General features: G+C 40.0%; 1 protein-coding gene across 1 annotated transcript; it reads right to left on the bottom strand.

The window, feature by feature from the left end:
* Positions 1 to 1,653: 1,653 nt before the first annotated feature.
* On the bottom strand, positions 1,654 to 21,858 carry LOC127432607 (septin-5). Its single transcript, XM_051683905.1, has 11 exons — positions 21,657 to 21,858; positions 19,736 to 19,826; positions 19,096 to 19,182; positions 15,438 to 15,561; positions 14,938 to 15,072; positions 12,347 to 12,464; positions 12,091 to 12,192; positions 7,264 to 7,360; positions 6,881 to 7,016; positions 6,195 to 6,297; positions 1,654 to 2,965 (listed from the first exon to the last, which is right to left on the bottom strand). The coding sequence occupies exons 2-11, from the start codon at positions 19,743 to 19,745 to the stop codon at positions 2,903 to 2,905; spliced, it is 975 nt and encodes a 324-aa protein (XP_051539865.1). The 5' UTR covers positions 19,746 to 19,826; positions 21,657 to 21,858; the 3' UTR covers positions 1,654 to 2,902.
* Between the last annotated feature and the right edge of the window lie 180 nt (positions 21,859 to 22,038).

Raw genomic sequence — 22,038 nt, 5'->3', positions numbered from 1 at the left:
AGGCCTGCACCCCTGAGTCTTCTCTTTACTGTTGTACATGAAACTGGTGTTGAGCGGGTAGAATTCAATGAAGCTGTCAGCTGAGGACATGTGAGGTGTCTATTTCTCAAACTAGAGACTCTGATGTACTTATCCTCTTGTTTAGTTGTACATCTGGCCTTCCACATCTCTTTCTGTCCTTGTTAGAGCCAGTTGTCCTTTGTCTTTGAAGACTGTAGTGTACACCTTTGTATGACATCTTCAGTTTTTTGGCAATTTCAAGCATTGTATAGCCTTCATTCCTCAAAACAATGATTGACTGTGTTACGGGCCACCTTTCTATGTCTAGGGGCTGGAAAGGAGGGTTAAAAGAAAAAAAGAAATGAGAGGAGAGTGAGACTCCCGTCTCCAGATCCCAGGGCAGGCACAAAGCACAGCGACATCAGATTTATAAGTATGAAAAAAGTAACAAGTTTTATTTAACAAATTGTGGAAGATAAACAAACAAGGCTTCAGGAGGGGAAACGGCCAAAATAATAAAAACACATACAGAAGTTAGCAGAAAACACACAGCATACCTTTTCAGTGTCCATTTTAACACTACAGGTAACACAATACACATATGAAAAACAACAATGAGCGCTGGGACCAGAAGACGACAGTTTCTCACAGAGGAATAATCTCAGTCTCTCTTCTATACTGGAGATCACTGGGTTCTTTTACACTCCTCCAGTCACCCCTTAACGACCTGGAATACGGATCAGGTGACACTCATGGATCAAGTGGATAGTAGGAGGAGCAACAGAGAAACACAAACACAGAACACAGGCTGAAACAAGCACCATATCTAACACAACAGTACAAAAAAAAAAACAAACAAAAAAAACCCACATATGTCCACATGGACGTAAAAACGACGAGTATCTAGAGAAAGCTGTTTCTTTTTTGCCATTTTAGACCTAATATTGACCTTAAGACATGCCAGTCTATTGCATACTGTGGCAACTCAAAAAACAAACACAAAGACAATGTTAAGCTTCATTTAATGAACCAAATATCTTTCAGCTGTGTTTGATATAATGGCAAGTGATTTTCTAGTACCAAATTAGCAATTTATCATGATTACTCAAGGATAAGGTGTTGGAGTGATGGCTGCTGTCTAGATTTGATCAAAAATGACTTTTTTCAAATAGTGATGGTGCTGTTTTTTACATCAGTAATGTCCTGACTATACTTTGTGATCAGTTGAATGCCACTTTGGTGAATTAAAGTACCAATTTCCTTCTGAAACAGCAAAATCTGTACATTATTCAAAACTTTTGAAGCTGTGTATTTTAACATTTATCCTGGTGCAATGCCTTGCCCCAATGACTTTAAGCGCAATACTGTAAACACAATTTTTGTTTGTTTTTTACAAACTGAGAGACGAGTTGAAATAATTTTCTGCGATTATCAACAGCATGCTGGCCATAGAGCTTAACTTGTATTTAACCCTGAACTTTCTTTTAATATTCACATTTAGGATATCATGTGCAATCTATACAAATTCTTGACAGTGAAGAGAGTATGCAAAGAACAGGCAAGATCTACCATGGAGGAATTGCTTATCACAATTAATTAATAATAACAGTGAAATAGCTGCATTTGTCTCCTGAAAGAGAAATGAAACCTGCATTTCTAGAGATATACAAGGTTTTTATTTTTTCAAAAGGATTAGTGAATGATGGTGGATGGTGTATTTATCATGCTTATGGGAATAGCTTGACTAAACACATACAGGGCATACATATTGAAACCTCATTGCATCCATCCAAAATAACACATACAAGTGATATAAAAACATCCTCCCTACTCAATGATGGTCTGGTATCTGGTTTTGTGATTATATATTTGATGTTATATCAGTGCTAAATGTCATGAATAATTTAGAATCTTAGGACAGGCATTATCCTCTTATAAGTGGCCTATTATGACTAAACCATCTATAAAAGATATACTAAAGAAAGCAGAGAAAAGGTTGTATCTTTAAGAGAAACATCTTAGCAATTCTCAGCAACTCTAAAACTGGAGTTAGTGCAGTAATCGTTCCAATTCAAGTTTGCAACTGAAGTGTGCTCTGATAAGGCCTTTAAAGGCCACAATAAAAAGAAATACAACTTGTGAAGAAAGTACATATTACTGATTAACGATGCTCCATAGCATAGTAGTTTTGCTACAATACTGCAAATATTTTGATAATTATTAACTGTTGGTGTTGCAGCTACAAAATGTTTAAAATCACCCAAATACTTAGTTTTAAGCAAATCAGCACAGATACACATACACGCACACTCATGAAAAACTAAGCATACAAAAATTGGGTAACAAATGGACCACACATAGTTGTAAACAAAAACTCTAGGCAAAAGAACAAGACTAATGTCTGATGACTACTTGTGCATTAAGCAGTCATTGCCATGGAAACAGCCGTAAAGAACCACATAGTCTGTACAAAGTGTGAAAACAATTAAAATTGATCACAAATTTTACAAGTGACTAAATATTTCAACTTAGAACTTGTTTTAGAAATCTAGACCCTGTTGAAACCGTAGTGCTCAACCCATGCTTTCATATCTGTGTATTGTGTTCTAACATACAAACAGGGGCATAGATTCCGGGGGGGATGGGGGTAGGTAAACCCCCCCCCCAATAATCAAAACAAGCAATTACAACCCCCAACCAATATTTATACCATGATCAATGGAAACATATAAATGCTTTACGCTGCAATGTTCAAGCCAAATCTACACCCTTGCGTACAACATTTTTTATTTGCTCCCATCTCCTATCTCTCTTATCTTTCAGTGTGTTGTTGAAGTGTGATGTCTGCTTGTGCAAAAGTGTCGACAAGCAGAAGTTTAAATCTCTGTTCATTGGGCTTCGTTCACAGGTCCTGTTCGTGCATCTGCTGTTGCATTTTCTGAAGCATCTCCTGCATTCTCCGCAACTGTATGAAACAAAGTACAGGGAAGTAGAAAAGGGGGTATTTATCATGGCAAATGACTCAGCTGTGAGTAATAAAATAAAATAAAAAACTACTATTTTCAAACCTGTCTTCTAAAATTTCTTAAAGCTATTCACAAAGTTTAGTTGCCGAGTTGCCTTGCCATGTACCTAATAATGTGCCGTTCACACTGAGCGCATGTTGCGTCCATCTGTGCCAGGGTTCCCGTGGATCCTTAGAAAGTCTTAAAATGTCTTAAATTCAGTTTGCTAAAATGTAAGGTCATAAAAAGTCTTAAATATCTTAAATGATACATCAAAAGTCATAATTTTCATTTAAAGAGGTCTTAAATTTAGGGACGGAAAGAGCGGTGATAGCGTGATATGATTTAATGTGATTAACAGACTTCAAAAGGATACGATTTAATGAAATAAATGCCTGTGCTGCATCCTTTATAGTGAAAATGCGTCATTGTTTTATTTTTTCTCTGCACACAGGGCCTAATATTGTGTAGGTCCCACTTGTGCCGCCAAAACAGCACCAACCCGCATCTCAGAACAGCATTCTGAGATGATATTCTTCTCACCACAATTGTACAGAGTGGTTATCTGAGTTACCATAGACTTTGTCAGTTCGAACGAGTCTGGCCATTTTCTGTTGACCTCTCTTATCAACAAGGCATTTCCGTCCACAGAATGTTCTGTCCATGTTTTTTTGTTTTTGACACCATTCTGAGTAAATTCTAGAGACTGTTGTGTGCGAAAATCCCAGGAGATCAGCAGTTACAGAAATACTCAAACCAGCCCGTCTGGCACCAACAATCATCCATGTAATTATATAATCAGCCAATCGTGTTGCAGCAGTGCAGTGCATAAAATCATGCAGATATGGGTCACGAGCTTCAGTTAATGTTCATATCAACCATCAGAATGGGGAAAAAATTTGATCTCAGTGATTTAGACAGTGGCATGATTGTTGGTGCCAGATGGGCTGGTTTGAGTATTTCTGTAACTGCTGATCTCCTGGGATTTTCACGCATGACAGTCTCTAGAATTAACTCTGAACTCATCCAGTGAGCGGCAGTTCTGTGGATGGAAACGCCTTGTTGAGAGGTGAACCGAGAATGGCCAGACTGGTTCGAACTGACAAAGTCTACGGTAACTCAGATAACAGCTCTGTACAATTGTGGTGAGAAGAATAGCAGGTTGGGGCTGTTTTGGTGGCATGAGGGGGACCTACACAATATTAGGCAGGTGTTTTTTTTTTTAAATGTATTTATTTTATCCCATTTTATCCCCAATTTGGAATGCCCAATTCCCACTACTTAGTAGGTCCTCGTGGTGGCGCGGTTACTCACCTCAATCCGGGTGGCGAAGGACAAGTCTCAGTTGCCTCCGCTTCTGAGACAGTCAATCCGCACATCTTATCACGTGGCTCACTATGCATGACACCGCAGAGTGACACAACTTACCATGCGCCCCATTGAGAGCGAGAACCCCTAATCACAACCACAAGGAGGTTACCCCATGTGACTCTACCCTCCCTAGCAACCGGGCCAATTTGGTTGCTTAGGAGACCAGGCTGGAGGCACTCAGCACACCCTGGATTCCAACTCATGACTCCAGGGGTGGTAGTCAGTGTCAATACTCGCTGAGCTACCCAGGCCCCCAGGCAGGTGGTTTTAATGCTGTGGCTGATCGGTGTATGACAAGCAATCAGTAATGATCAACTGATGATGAAATATGACAATGTTTACTTAAGTGTTTATATTGTTGTAGATGATTGTAAGGCTGCACATTTCCTTGATCTGTATGAATAAGCAGCTGGAAGCTGTGAAGCACATACATTTTCAGAATAAGAGTCCTCAGTGTATTCATACAAATTGTATACAAGTCCTTTGTTATTAATTAAATCTTTTATTTTATTTTTTTCTGGTTATTGGTATTTTGGGTGCACCCATACTCTGGATCTGGAATTTAATTCAAAATTTTCATTTCAATTTGAACCAAATTTAACCAATTATAATGTGATACCTATGTGAAAAAAACATGTCTCGAGTATTTTAAAATTGCATATAGCCTACCCTGTTATATTGATAAGCAATGTTATGGCCATGTTGAATGTGTGCCCCTTCCTGTTTAAGTAAGAGCATGTGAAACATGATTCATTTTTGAGATCGTATGGGTTTAATTTACGGTATGGGGAGTGTACGGTATTAATTTGATTTGTTCAGGTCTTGAAAAAGGTCTTAAAAAGTCTAAAATTTTATTTCAAAAACTCTGTAACAACCCTGTGTGCTATTTTTTTAATTGATTTTCTATGTAAACATGCAATAGATGGACATCTTTGAGTGTTGTGCAGCGTCTCACTGCTTTTTAGCATCTCATGCATGTTTAAGATGCTGTGTCAAGTTAAAAGAACTTCAACTTTTAAAAAAGCATCTCAAGACAGCTGCATTCTGTTCCATTCATTGTCCTGCGTCTAGCTTTTTTTAAACACAAAAACCGTTCTATCTGAACAGCCCCTAAGGTACCATCCTAACTGAAAGGAAGCTCATAAGCGACCGATTTGGAACACAACATTCATGTTTTAAAATGCCATAAACAGTACTTAGACTGCTCTATAGGTTTTGGGTATCACTAAAATGTATTACTTTGTCATAAATCTTATATAATACACTATATGGCCAAAAGTTTGTGGACACCATATGTGCTTGATGAACATTTGATTTCAAAACCTTAGGCATCAATTTCCCCCTTTGCTGTAATAACAGCTTCCACTCTTTTGGGAAGGCTTTCCACTATACTGTATGTAGTAACATGGCTGCAGGGATTTGCTTTCATTCAGACACAAGGCTATCAGTGAGGTCAGGAACTGATGTTGGTCGATGGGGCCTGACTTACAGTTGCTGTTCCAGTTCACCCCAAAAGTGATCAGTGGGGTGCAGGTCTGGGCTTTGTGCAGGCCAGTCAATTTCTTCCATGTCAGACAGAGTAAACCATTTCTTTATGGACCTCACTTTGTTCACAGGGGCATTGTCATGCTGGAACAGAAAAAGTCTATCCCCAAATAGTTGCCACAAATTTGGAAGCACACAAAGCCCAAACCATTACATAAAGTAATATAATTCTTTACTGGATTTAATGGAGTAACCAAATTCGTTAATTAGAAGGGGGTGTCCACAAACTTTTGGCCATATAGTGTATATTAATAATTATTCAGGACAGCTGACCTCTTCATCTTTCATCTTTATTAGCTTCTCTGTCTCTACATCAGGGGTGGACAGTGGTAGTATAGGGATGGGGCTCTCCACACGATTATCCTGGGCCAGTTTGCTGCAGAAAACCGAACACTTCATTATATTTAGCAAGTAATACATTTCATTTCAAAATATTACATTAAAGGGGTAGTTCGCCCAAAAATGAAAATTCGCTCATAATTTACTAACTCTCATGCCATCCCAGATGTGTATGGCTTTCTTTCTTCAGCAGAACACAAATAAAGATTTTTAGAAGAATATCTCAGCTCTGTAGGTTCATACAATGCTAGTGAATATTGATCAGACCTTTGTAGCTCCAAAAATCACATAAAGGAAACATAGAAGTAATCCATACCACACAGTGTTTAAATCCATGTCTTCAGAAGCGATATAATAGGTGTGGGTGAGAAACAGATCGAAATTTAAGTCCTTTTTTTAACTCTTAAATCTCCACTTGTATGTATTTAATGTATGTATTTAATGTTAGTACATAGCAGTTAAGGCCACCTAATATAAAGTGTGACCAGATATTTTTCTATATATAGAAATAAAGTCATACACATCTGGTATGCCATCAGGGTGAGTAAATGATAAGAGCATTTTAATTTGTGGTTGAACTATTCCTTTAAGGAAGAATAACTATTGAGATAAAGATTTACCTTGTCATTTGCTGTATGCACTGTGCCCGGTAGTTTTCGTAGTGCACGTCACATGTAATGTCTTTCAGGTCATGCATGTGTGAGCGAATCAACACGTTTCTCAGCTTGACGAAATCACAATGGGACTGATTCTCCACTGTAGCAAAACAAAAGCATGCACACAAATCCATTTGTGCAACCTTCGCGCAAACTTTATCCAAAGGGTTAGGGTTTGTTTTAACATATGCATTATGTCATATACTGTACTTAAGAGTTAACATCAAGTTTCAGACTTGATATTTGAAACTTCATGGTAATTGGAAACTACTTTTGTTCTTCTAATGGACGGACAGCATAGAGTTTGACCTATCCAAAAGTTTAAATATTCAAGTGCAGATCTCTACCTTCCACAATGCCCCATGGGTAAAGTCTCCCTCTCACACGTTGACCTTTGACATCCACTATTGTGTTGCTCCCAATCACGGCAAATGGGGTGCACTCCTGAGACACACAACAAAATTTTGTGGTTTCTTGCTTCTAAATATAAATCTAAGCCTTACAAACAGTCTTACGGACCAAGATATCCCTCCGTTCACTCAGCTGACTTTTTTCAACAGCAAGGGGAATCCAGTTTTCTATTTTATGTCTACTTTTTAAGTGTTCATAAACAAGGACTTCAGTCAAAGACTTTTCATTAAAGGTGAAGTGTGTCATCAGTGTTAACTAATTTCTCCTATTCTTGCTTGATGAACAGAGACAGCCATAAGTAAGCCATTTGTAGGTTGATTTCTTCAAAAAGTGCAGTGCTTGTTAATTGTCACCATCGTTGAATATTGTATGCTGAGAGTTGATATCTGTGCGTAGCTGGTTGCCAACTCTTCTGAAAGTTTATGTGCAATAACAGATCAATCATATCACAACCTGTCATTGCAAGAATTACTGCCTCATTGTTACAGTGTAGACTATACATCATAACCAGACTTAGTCAATCTCTAAATTGAACTAATTTTCTCCCTGAGGCACAGTGCAAAGAAAAATGAATGTTCTTAAAACACAATTGTATCAGCTAGGAGAAAATGTATTAACTTCAAATAAGTCAAAGTTCCCATCCAAAGGGAACACTAAACACCATAATGGTGTCTTCAAACAAAACACATTATCCCACAATGCTGTGCAATAATGTTATTTCTTTTTTACAGTAATTTGTTGTGTTATAACAGAAAATGGCAAAGCCTGCATTGATTTTACATTAAAATTCTGAAAGCAATATTTTATTGTAAGAAATTACTGTTAAATCTTGTAAAATCCTAGCAATTTTTTACAGTGTGCTTTGTGGTGCTTTAAAAACATTGCTCTGTTTGTTTGAGCATCCTGACCTGCCTGACACAGAAACACTGGCTCAACAAATGGCATGATTTTGGGGCGGGACTATCTGTTCATCTGACCAATGTTTAACAGGGGCAGTGTTTGGGGAAACCTTTTTAGAAACAATCACTATTTTTGCAATTCCGTTTTTTGACACTAGTGACGCTGAAACTACACACTTCACCTTTAAAAATAACTTACTGTTTTATGTGGCCACAAATACAAAGACTTTCATTCTTAAAGGAATATTCCAGGTTCAATACAAGTTAAGCTCGATCGACACCATTTGTGGCATAATGTTAATTACCACAAAAATTAATTTGACTCATCCCTCCTTTTCTTTGAAAAAAAAAAAGTGAAAACAAGGTTACAGTGAGGCACTTACAATGGAAGTGAATGTGAAAAAAATTTGGAGAGTTTAAAGGCAGAAATATGAAGCTTGTAATTTTATAAAAGCACTTACATTAATTTTTATGTTAAAACTTGTGTATTATTTGAGCTGTAAAGTTGATTAAATTGTCATTTTTACAGTCATTTCAGCGTTTTAGGTTTTGCTGACATTACATCATCATGGCAACGAAGTTGTTGTCAGGAAGGATGAGACAAGTGCGGAAAACAATGATCAGTTTATTTGATAAACACAGCTAGGCTGGTAAAGCTTCGAGAAGGAAACCCGGCACCGACTGCAGCGTGGAGAAGGATGGAGTGTTTGTGGTCTTGTGTGCGTAGTGGTCGTGTAGAGTAGATCCTCAAGGAATCCAGAGAGAGAAGTGTTCGTAGGCTTGTGTGCATAGTGATCGTGTGCAGAGCGGTTCCGGTGCAGTGAGGTATCGCTGAGGAGGAACTCAGGAGAAGCATCAAAGGAGTTGAGGCAACAGACATGATGGTAACCACAATCCGGCGCACACAGCGCAGACTGGTAACCGATACACAGAACACGAAACAGGATATACTGGGGCAGAGGGAGAGAGTGGTAAGCAACAGGACTCAAACAAACAATCGAGTGACGAACACAAAACAGAGTGAGGTACATATAGTCAGGGAACTAATGGCGATCAGGTGCTGCTCGCTCGCAGCAAGATGGAATGATCAGCGTTACCATAGAAACAATCAAGGCTCCCATGGCAATGCTGATTACGCGAGCCAGCGACACCTGAACCAAAAAGAGAGAACATGTAATGACAAACTAGAACAGATCAGCGGACTCACTGAGACCGTTACAGTTCACCCCCATTCCCCCCCCCCCCCCCGCCCCCCTTGGCGTACCCAGAAGAATTACCACGATGGACATGGAACTGATCGATGAGGGCACGGTCCAGAAACACTCCCAGTCTACCAGGTACTGAACCCCTCTGGCCCTGTGTCTGATGTCGAGTAACCGTTTGACAGAATATGCCGGGGCGCCCTCCACCAGATGAGGCGGGGTTGGGACGGATGCGGAAAAGTTAAGACTAGACCGGACGACGGGTTTAACGTGGGAAACATGGAACTCCGGGTAGACACGACTAAGGAAAGGAGGCAATTTGAGATGGACCACAACTGGGCTAATGACCTTAGTGATGGGAAAAGGCCTGATGAATTTGGGCCCCAGCTTACAAGAGGGGAGTCAGAGTCTTTAGTAGACAACAGACCTTCTGCCCGCTGACGTATGCTGGAGGTTTAGACCGGTGGCATTCTGCCGACTTCTTAATATGAGTGCCAGTCCAGAGGAGGGCTTCTCTGTCTAATCGCCAAGTGCGATGGTACCATTGGATAAAGGCATGTGCGGACAGGACCTGAGCATGTTGGGCAGGGAACAGAGGGGGCTGGTAACCTAGGCCACACTGGAAAGGTGATAGCCCCATAGACGACGGAGAGGAATTGTGAGCATACTCGATCCAGGCCAAATGAAAGCTCCAAGAAGACGGATTACGGGAAGCGACGCAATGCAGGGTCTTTTCAAGCTCTTGAGTCACCTGCTATGCCTGCCCATTAGTCTGGGGATGGAACCCAGACGACAGACTTAGAGTAGCCCCCAGCTCTCGGCAGAATTCTGCCCAAAACCATGACACAAACTGGTGTCCCCTGTCAGAATCCACATCGAACGGGAGGCCATGAATGCGGAAGATGTGATTAATGACTACAACCACTGTCTCCCTCGCTGAAGGTAATTTGGGGAGGGGAATAAAAGAGCAGCCTTTGAAATCAGTCCACCATGGTCATGACGACCGTGTTGCCATGGAAAGGGGGGAGACCGGTAACAAAGTCCATGGCAATGTGAGACCAGGGTCTCGAAGGGTCTGGCAGCGGTTGGAGGAGCCCGACCGGAGGCTGACATGAAGTCTTGTTAGCGGCATAGACAGGGCAAGCGGACACATAACGGCGAATGTCCTGCGCAAGCGACGGCCACCAGAATCGCAGTCTAATGAGCGCCTGAGTACGAGCAGCCCCTGGATGACAGGCGACGTTGGACGAGTGGCCCCACAGGAGAACGTGCGTCCGGACTGACCGTGGAATGAATAACAAACCTGTTGGGCATCCAGTGGGCGAGGTGTTGTTACGCAGCGTGGAATGGACTTTAGACTCCACATCCCAGGACACCATATCCACCACCTGGGAGGTGGGGAGGATGGTATCCAGAGGGGTGGTGGAGGTCCCAACTTCAAAATATCAGGATAGAGCAGTGCTGTTGCTCTGAGGCCCCGTCCGCAGGAGAGGGAGGATGGTAACGGTCAGCCAACCTAGGAGGTTAGGAGCGACATCGGATGCGTCGGAGTGCAAGGCGTTAGTCAACCCTTCTGGCTAGAGTGACCAGATCATCAAAATGGGATCATTGGCAAATCCAGAGTGTAAACCTCATCGTGGATCATGTCTGACAAGCCATACAGGAACCGACTCCAATAGGCTGCCTCATTCCAGTCGGCGGAAGCAGTGAGAGTGCAGAAATCGATAGCATAGTCCGCAACCGAGCGGTTACTCTGAGTCAACCCGGACAAAATCCTTGAAGCTTCTTGTCCATGTACAGATCCATCAAATACACACAGAAGCTTAGCTGAAAACTCCTGGAACGATAAGCAGCAATGGTGGTGACTCTCCCATACAGCAGTTCCCCACTGGCTGACCCTCCCAATCAGGAGCGTGATAACGAAGGTGACCTTAACTGCCTCAGTGGAGTAAGTTCAGGGCTGCAGCAAGAAACAGAGTGAACACTGCGTGAGGAATGTGCGACAGGACACTGCCTCACCTGAGAATGGAGGTGGAGAATTGACAGGGGGCTCAGAGCATCCAGCGCTAGGAAGAATCACTGGGGCTGGTGAAGAAACCTCAGCAGTGGAGTCAGAGTCAGGAGGCTGACGGAGTTGTGGGAGTCGCTGAACCAATGATGTGAGTTCAGCTAGCTGAGAAGCCACCATTTCAATGGTGCGGTTGGAAGCGGAGATCTGGTCCTGCTGGTGACCCAGAAATGCTCCCTGTTGAGCGAGCGCAGCACGCAGGTCAGTATGCTCCGCTGGATCCATTCTGGCTCCATTGTTCAGTCAGGAAGGATGAGACAAAAGATCCGTGACAGTTGTAAAATTGGCTATTTTTATCTCACTATAATCATGTTTACACGTATATTGTTTATGTCTTGTGGCTATACTTTTGAAAAAGTGAGTATTTTAACGTTCAGAAATTTACCCCCTTTCACTTCCATCGTAAGTTCCTCACTGGAGGGACTAGTCAAAATAAATTTTTCTGATAATCATTATTATGCCACAAATGCTGTAGATTTAGCTACAACCTTGAATGGCAACAGCAAATATATCAAATACATTAGTTTTCATGCCTTGGGTCATTAAGTACTCAAGCATCCCTGCATTTTGTGAACGTTGAGTAATAATTCTGACCTTCAGTTCTCGGTCCTGTTGTTTAAACTCCTCATCCTCATCGGAATCGCAGTCTGGGAACTGGTACACTTTGATTCCAAACTTCTCAATTTCCTCTCTCACCTTGAATAGAAGGATAGAGAGAGCAAGTTTGTTTATTTGTTACATCAGCATCTGTCTTCGTCATTGAGCAAGCACACAGTCAGTGTATGAATGTGAACACAGTGTGTGCATGTATAAACATGTAACTGGAGCTGGTGAAGGTGGATTCACTCACCCTGTCCTTCATCTTCCTCATCTCCGCTGGTGTCAGACAGTCAGCCTTGGAAATGAGTGGAACCACGTTGACCTTGTCCTGCAGTGCCTTCATAAACTCCACATCTACTGGCCGCAAACTAAGAGAAGAGAGAATACACAGCGAGTTAGGTTGTCCTACTCTTTTCTGATTAACACTTTTTATTGATTCACAAAATTGACAAAGAAAAGCAAAACATATATTCACAGAATCAGGTCGTCCTACTCTAAATATCTAAGATTATATTAACTTTGCTTTCAAAGAGACATATTTCAGTAACGCTTTACAATAAGGTTGTATTTCTTAACATTATTAAATGTGTTAGACATCATGAACTAATAATGAACAACAATTTACAGCATGTTTTAAACTTATTTAATGTTGTTATATGTTTTTCCTTATTATAATATAAAAATATTAATATTGATTAAAAAACAAATCATTTTTTACTTGTTTTGAATACATGGGGCTGAGGCTCTGTTTTCATGAATGTGCAAAGGGCAGCGCTATTTGCAACGACCGTGCAATTTTCGTGCCAGAGCAAAGCACAATTGGCCGTGCGTGGCAGTGTTTGCACTAACTGTGGTTGTATGCGTGCAAACTGTGTGTGTATTGTATATTAATGAAATGGCACAAAGCGTAATTTGCTATTTTTCGTGACAAATAGGTCATTGTGCTAGTTTCAAAAGCAGCCATGTTTTCTGCAAGTCTAAATTCAGTTCCTGCATTTGCAGTTTGGAGATTTCACCAGCAGGTAATAAAGCTCATGTCTAAACTCTGAAAATATAGTGGAACATCAAATTATGTCCTTGACGATCAGAGTTGTAGCCGTCTCATGAAAGATTTGTGTTAAACTATCTATAGGTCATGGTTTATTTTCAATTATTATTATTATTATTATTATTATTAAATTTACAGTTGTATTTATGATTTCATTTGTATTGGTATTTATCCACCTGTTGTCATATAGTGATTTTTTAAGTCACTGCAAAAGGGGACAGTGGAAGACGTAGGAGAGGACAAAATGTTTGGACATGTTATATGATTTTGTTTTACCATTTCGTTATTTTGATTGAATTTTCATTTCATTTGAAGTGTAATTTGAATTTTAAAGTATTTTTGGTTACATTTTTTCATGTCTTACTAAAGTAATTTAATTGTAAACCCACATGTACTTAGAGTTAGCGCATGCTTGCATGAAAATACCAAAACTTCATGGCCATGCCCACTGACTTTGCACTTATGACTTATTGCGTAGCACTGCACTTAGCATGAGTGCTCTTAAAATAGGGCCCATGATCTCAGCTCTGTTTTTCTCCCCAATTTGTAATGCCCAATTCCCAATGCAGTCTTAGTCCTTGTGGTGGCGTAGTGACTTGCATCAATCCGGGTGGCGGAGGATGAATCTCAGTTGCCTCCGCATCTGAGACCGTCAATCCACGCATCTTATCACGTGACTTATTGAGCGCGTTACCGTGGAGACGTAGTGCGTGTGGAGGCCCACGCTATTCTCCATGGCATCCACACACAACTCACCACGTGCCCCACCGAGAGCGAGAACCATACATTATAGTGACCACGAGGAGGTTACCCCATGTGACTCCACCCTCCCTAGCAACCGGGCCAATTTGGTTGCTTAGGAGACCTGGCTGGAGTCTCTCAGCACGCTCTGGATTCAAACTCGCGACTCCAGGGGTGGTAGTCAGCATCAATATTCGCTGAGCTACCCAGGCCCCCGATATCAGCTCTATTTTTTTTTATCCCCTTTTTCTCCCCAATTTGGAATGCCCAATTCCCACTACTTAGTAGATCCTCGTGGTGGCGCGGTTACTCACCTCAGTCCGGGTGGCGGAGGACAAGTCTCAGTTGCCTCCGCTTCTGATACAGTCAATCCACGCATCTTATCCCGTGGCTCGTTGTGCATGACACCGCGGAGACTCCCAGCACGTGGAGGGTCATGCTACTCTCCGCGATCCACGCACAACTTACCACACGCCCCATTGAGAGCGAGAACCACTAATCACGACTACGAGGAGGTTACCCCATGTGACTCTACCCTCCCTAGCAACCGGGTCAATTTGGTTGCTTAGGAGACCTGGCTGGAGTCACTCAGCACACCCTGGATTCGAACTCACGACTCCAGGGGTGGTAGTCAGCATCAGTACTCGCTGAGCTACCCAGGTCCCCGATCTCAGTTCTATTTAAAGGAATAGTTTTCCCAAAAATGTAAATTCTGCCATTATTTACTCACCTCTATTCCGTGGTACACAAAAGGAGATAACAGGCAGTATGTTGGCTTCAGTCACCATTCACTTTCATTATAAGATGCAATGAAAGTGAATGGTGACTTAGGTTAACATTTTGCCTAACACCTCCTTTTGTGTTCTATGGAAGAAAGTAAGTCCTACAGTTTGGAACAACATGAGAATGAGTGAATGATGACAGAATTTTCATTTTTGGATGAGCTAATTTTACTATAGTGCACAATTAGTGCAAAAAAATATGTAAAAAAGTGCAGATTCCATGTAGGTCTAGTTATATGTATAGTTATGAGAAGGTCAGGGATTTTTTACCCATGTCCAAACGGAGGGATGAAGTACAGGCAGCAATGTACACGGTTATCCTGGATATTCTTTCTGTTCAAGCCGCTTTCATCTCGAAAATACTGCTCAAACTGCTGGTCGACATAGTCAGTAATGGCTTTCCAGCTGTGGAGTGAGAATACAATCTTGATTAGCAGAAAAAAAATACAATAAAGTATTCATTTTAATTTGAATGGTGTTGTTCGTTGGAGTTGCTACTGTATGTCCTATTTAGGTGGGTTTGTTTAGATTCAAGCTTGAATGTTATTCATTGTTTTTTTTTTATTATTATTTAACCAGCTTTAAATATATTATACTATATAAAGGTAAAAAGTGAACATTAACTGTGCTACATTTTAAATGTACACCACAGTATGCATGTTTTCTGTCCTTTTATACAAACTGATGGGCAAATCTGCATTATTTTCTGTGGTAATCACAAGAACGCCACAGAATATTTCTTTATTTGATGTGGAACTGTATGCACGTACCACTCTGTATTATTAACGGCGTCTCCAAAACCTGGTGTGTCCACAATGGTCAATTTCAGCTTAACACCTTTTTCCTCAATGTCAACAATGTGTTTGATGATCTCCACTGTCTGATTAATGCGCTCTGAACATACAAAAATACATGTTAGAAAAATGTTATATTATATCTGCCCTGCCCCCCTCCCACCCCCCTTAAGAGTTTGAGAGATTATGATAAAAATGCTATTACCAAATTAAATGTAATAAAAATGTATATGAAAAATGTACAATATTAAAACTATCAAAACAGAACACTTGCATGGTCTAATCAAGCTGTTTTAAAGGTGCACTCAGTGATTTTTTTATTATTATTATTTTTTTGCTAATTGCTAAACTTTTAGAAAGACACAGAAAGACACAGCCGTGTCCCAAATGACGCACTACACTTATAATATATGCACTCTGCCATGTAGTGTGTGAATTTTCAAAGCGTAGTATCATCCTAAATGGAACACTTAGCGTTTTTTTACTAAATGAATGCATTTGCCATTTAACAGCTTACGGAAGTGATGTTTCAAATGCATCTTATGTGTTGCTGCTAGCTTCAGCGCGTTAGCCAACATCAGTTCAACACTTTTATCTCAAACAATGAACATATTCACACTGCGTGGGGTGTTGGTATAGCATTCAACTCACATTTGTTAGGTGCTGTCTTCACTGATGTTTCACAAGTTGCTACATTTTCCATTATTTACAATTGTTTAGTCAGACCAGCAACGCAGCCAGGTAACTCTGTCCCTTTCGCTACGTACAACAAGCCACGAGCTCTGAGTGCATGAGGTGTCCAACATTCTACACTCTGTTGATTGTTGAAGAAGTGCATCATCCGTGTACTCATAGTACACTTCTTTTTGTTGCATATTCAGTGTAAACATACTACTCGCGCTACTTACACTACAAAATGACGTAGAATTTTGCAGAAGTGTGCGGTTTGGGATGCACAAATAGTAATAGTAGAATAGTATATTTTTTATTTGTTTTTATCTATTAAAAATTATGTGCACCAAAGTCTTTCCTGCAAGTCAGTCCACTGGCGGCCATCTTTGGAATGCTCCCGGGAGACTATTTCTAGTCATGACAGTGCAGCTCCTATCTACTTGAATGGGAGAACACTGAAATCTCAAAAACAGTTGGTCAAGATTATGATCAAAGAACATTTTTCAAATCAGCAGTAAAATCTGTCAACGCTGGTATCATAAATTGTGCTTCTTTACCTCAGATTGCGCTAAAAAACGACATTTTCCTGGCTTGTATAGCTAATGCGCATGTGCATTCTCGAGATGATTGACAGGTGATGTCTGTATCTGAAAGGTAATTGGCTTTTTTACCTGTAAGGCGGGACTTCCTTTCTACATCCGTTGACCGTTGGGTGCTCGAGCTTCTTGGTTGGGCGTTCCAATTTCTCCCATTCCTTTTAATAGAAGTGACTCGTCTCTGCTAAATAGTCTCTATTGCACTCAACAAACTCTTAACAACCTCCAACACTCTAAAGGTGACAGCTGGATGCATTTGGATTTAGAATGTTGAGATGCATAACTGACACTGTCAAACTGACCCAACAAAACCAGACACAGTTTAGCAGAAACAGACCACTGCTTTTATAATGAATGGGAGAAATTGGAACTCCCAACGGCCAACAAATGTAGAAAAGGAAGTCCTGCCTTTCAGGTAAAAGAGCCAATCACCTTTTAGATACAGACAACAGATGCCAGTCGACTCGAGAACGTGCATGCGCATTAGCTGAACAAACCTGGGGAATTTTTTTTATTCATTTTAGCTTGATCTGAACTAAAGAAACAATTTTACTGCTGACATCATGGCTGACAGCAAATAGCGCATTTTTACAATGAAATTGGTAACTGAGAAATTTTGGTATTGTGTGATTCTGTATCTACGCCGCTAGGTGTAGACAAAAACATGAATATTACTGAGTGCACCTTTAAAGGGTTAGTTCACCCAAAAATAAAATGATCTCATCATTTACTCACCCTTATGCCATCCCAGATGCGTATGACTTTCTTCTGCTGAACTCAAATGAAGATTTTAAGAAGAATATCTCAGCTCTGTAGGTCCATACAATGCAAGTGAATGGGTACCAAAATTTTGAAGCCCAAAAAAGCATTTAAAGGCAGCATAAAAGTAATCCATACGACTCCACTGTTTAAATCCATGGGTCTGTTCTAAAACGTTATGAGCTGCCTCATTGTCTCCTGTCTACATACGCAGCTGTCTCCTATGGCAGCATCCTTGCTGAAATAATGCCTCATAAGATAGCGATTTGAAACGCTCTACATAGACCTTATTCACGTTAGCGCCATCTTTGATTTTTAATGGGAATGACAACGAGGCTGTGAGGGAATGACTTACCATCTCTTCAATGGCATGCATGGTAAAAAACTTCTTGATCACATCTGATTTCATGTGTTTTTGGTCTACTGAATGTTCTTCGAAAGATATTTAATCAATGTTTTGTCCACGGAATGATCCAGAAACTCTTTTAACTGCAGTACAGCCCATTGAAGAGACTGTATATTCACAGCCTTGTTGTCATTCCTATTAAAAATCAAAGATGGCACTGCTGTGAATAAGGTCTATAGGCAGCAGCTCAGCGCATCATTTAAACAGCCCTCCTTACGTGCAGCGCACGAGACTCGACTCACAACTAATTTCAACATAAATATGTGCGACACACATTTTTGGTAAAATAGTCGGTTTTGTGTCATATTAAACTGTTATTTGTTGATAATTTTCAGTAGTGAATGGATTATAAGGATATTCATAATCTAAATTTCTCTCGCTTCATCCACGATCTTGTATTTATTTTTCCGCTGAGCTCAACACAGTGCATTCTGGGATCGCCTACATGGGGAAGGATACATACGATGCTACCTTAGAATTTGGCCAAAACGAGACATCTTAAGAGGCAGCATAATTCAAATACATACCTTTTGGTACAGCCATCGCGTTGGGAGCGCGCCTGTGCTGCCTCTGGAGGACGCTCACTAGGTTTTGGAACAGACCCCATGTCTTTAGAAGCATGATGTGGGTGAGAAACAGATTAATGCTTAAGTCCTTTTTTACTATCAATCTCCACTTTCACTTTTACATTCTTCTTCTTTGTTTTTGGCGATTTGCATTCGTCGTGTATATCGCCACCTACTGGGCAGGGAGGAGAATTTATGGTAAAAAGGACTTAAAATGTATCTGTTTCTCACTAATATTACTTCTGAAGATATATACTTAACCACTGGTATGAATTACTTTTATACTGCCTTTGTGCTTTTTGTAGTTTCAAAGTTTTGGTAACCATTCACTTGCATTGTGAAGAGCTGAAATATTCCTCTAAAAATCTTCATTTCTGTTCTGCAGAAGAATGAAAGTTATACACATCTGGGATGGGCTGAGAGTAAATGATAAGAGAATTTCCTTTTTGGGGTATACTATCCCTTTAATTATTTCCAAATAACAACATACAAAGATGTTGTTAAATTCAGCATATTTATCAATAGGTTAGCATTAATTAAAATCTAATGGGCTACATTAAATAAATAATTTAGGTCATAATGGGTTCAAGCTGACAAAAAGGTTGGGAACCCCTGGATTAAATAATACAAGTCACCTTCAGCGTTCAGTAGTTTTCTGTCCTTGTATAAATCTGTGAGGAACAAGCTGCTGACCAGGGTGGACTTTCCCAGACCGGACTCCCCTGAAACACAAGGAGTAACACCTCATACAAACATTCAAAAATGCACTTTTAGCATAAAAATAGCACAAAAATGTATAATTATACATATAAATGTATAATTTATAACATTATTCTTTGTATTATATTACGCTGACATTTATATATATATATATACACACACACACACACACACACACACACACATGTATACATATATATAAAAAAATTGGCATCTTCTCTCATCTGACTGCCATAATCCACTGCTTCTTTTTTTTTTTTTTTTTTTTTTTGCTTTGGGAGCAAATGGGAATGCAAAAATGATATTTGGTTTGGTCTCCCATTCACCATAATAGAAGTTTACCCCGCTATAGTTTATTCCTTGTTCCAAATCAGGAAATGTGAAAAGGGTCCATTCTTGGGGGTCGGTTACGATTTGGAAATGTTGTCCAGGACCAACAAAATATGTTCGATCAGAAATACGTCTAACTTGACAAAATCACGTTGACCGTCAATAAAAGTGGACAAAAATTTTCATTTTACTCATTGATTTTCATGATATGGAATAGATGCTGACCTGCCACCATGAGTGTGAAATCAAAGCCTTTTTTAACCGACTTCCTGTGTACTTGGTTTGGGAGGGTGGCGAAACCGACATACTCTTTCTCCTGAAAGAATGAAATACAATTTCATTTGAAACACACATTACGTAATAATGCAATGCATATACCACAACTTTATTTTCCATATCAAGGCAACTGTACAGTATGCAAAAATGGACATCAGCAAGCCAAACCACATCCTGTGATAACTGCAGGGATAAAAATGCATCCGAGCGCCCCACCCCCCAAACCTCTACGGTCATACATTAGTAGGGCATTCCCAGAATTCCTGCCACACTCAGATTCTGTGCGGGAGCGGGCCGGCTCAAAGGCCTCCACATTTATAATATTACATAATTCATTCTGTTATATAAAACTAGCCCACTGTCATATACTGTAAAATATTCATGCTCAGTTTGCATCATGAATATGCACAGAATTAGCTGTGTTTACTGGGCCAATGCGTCTTACAGAGCAGCAGCATATGTGAATCTGTAGGAAAGGACTCATTGTTCACTCTCATAGAAAATGTATCTCTCCAAATGCCTTTTAGTACAATAGATTCTCCTGCTTGGCTTCATCTCAAGCTCTATTTGGCCTGTCTGGGAATGTCTCTAAGGGAGAGTGTTCTTCCTATCCTAAAGGCATGGATGTTGTAGATGTTTTTCGTGGGCGTTCACACAGACGAAAGTACAGAAAATGAATCTGAGGTTTCCTAGCTGTGGTTTAAAAGCATTAGCATTATTTTCATCGCTCTCCCAGTTTGACTGACAGTACGCCCTCGGGTGGACATATGGAAAGTCTAGCACACATTTAGATATTTTCTAAGCCAGTGCAGCCTGCACAGAGGAGGCCACGTGAACATCAGTTTATCTTAGATTTATCAGCATTAAGGTTTGTAAATATAGATGTTTGTAGATAGAGGAATATGACATCTGAAGAATACTGCAAAACATTTAGTACAGTGAAACCTGAATTTATAAAGGGTTTTTATAATTGAAAGTACTATATGGGTTAATCTGAAGCCTTTCAAGAATAAATCCAGGTCATATTTCATCCAGACATCTAAAGAAAAAAATTACAAAATATTTTAACTAAAGAGAATGTTTTTCGGACCATTAAATTTATATATATATATATATATATATATATATATATATATATATATATATATATTTATATATATATATAAATATAAATATATATTTGCATTTATAATTATTATCTATATATTTATTTATTTATTTACTTGATTTTGGGGTGAAATATGAACCGGACATGTCTTCGAAAGATTGACTAACATTATTATAGATAATTAAGTAATTAAATGTTATTGCATTCAGTGACTTAATGAAAACTTATCAATTGCTACAGGACCAGTGGTTGACCCCGTTAGCAGCATCAGCATCTTATATGGAGACACTGCTTGTTGTAACTCAAATGAGTCAATGCATGGAATTCTCCTGCTGTTTTTACAGTGAGGTTACTGTATACATATGATATGATGAAATATGCGACACGGTGCTGTCCAGTGTGTGTAATGTAGGCAGCAAGGATTAGTGCCATGCAAATGAACACGTCCATCCATGAATTTGTTGGGAAATACATACGCAATCTCTAAATGTAGGCTGAAACGTATATAATAATTTTGTACATGTTGTTATTCTGTTAACTTAAGAGATGTTGATGGAAGCGGGGGTGTATGGACCGTTGTATGAGTCTAATGGTGTTTTCTGGGTTATTGATAGCGCAGTGCAACTCACTGTCCCGGAAATAGCCTATGGATGCTCACAGATCACAGATGTGGATCAAACTATGTTAAACTGATAGAAATATATCCATGTTGTGCATATTGATAATTGCATTAATTGATAATTGAGTTAAATTTGCGCTTACATCTCCATCCTCTGTTGTGTGATGCGGCGAGGTCCAAGGATGCAGACGCCCATTCACGCGTTTAGAAAACCAGAGCGATTAATGCAAACAAACAAATTAATTACATTTCCGCTATTGCATCCTTCAGAAATTTCAGACACATGTTTGTAATTCCTGATCCGCTTTACCTGATTTCACCGCCCGGCTCTTGTACCTGGCGCTGCTCGTCATCCCGGCCGCTTTTGGAACGCTGATTCGCGGATCCTACTATGAAGAAGGATTATTCATTAATATTCATGAGACTTGCCGTCGCCATTGGACGGTTACCAAGAAACGACCCCATGATGTACTCATTATTCAGGAGCTAAGGCTTCGCTATTGGATGGCAAATGGTAGGATGAAC

Source organism: Myxocyprinus asiaticus, chromosome 42 (assembly GCF_019703515.2).
Source record: "Myxocyprinus asiaticus isolate MX2 ecotype Aquarium Trade chromosome 42, UBuf_Myxa_2, whole genome shotgun sequence".
NCBI classification, from domain to species: domain Eukaryota; kingdom Metazoa; phylum Chordata; class Actinopteri; order Cypriniformes; family Catostomidae; genus Myxocyprinus; species Myxocyprinus asiaticus.
The sequence above is the reverse complement of the archived record's forward strand: the minus strand, read 5'-3'. Positions and strand labels throughout refer to the sequence as shown.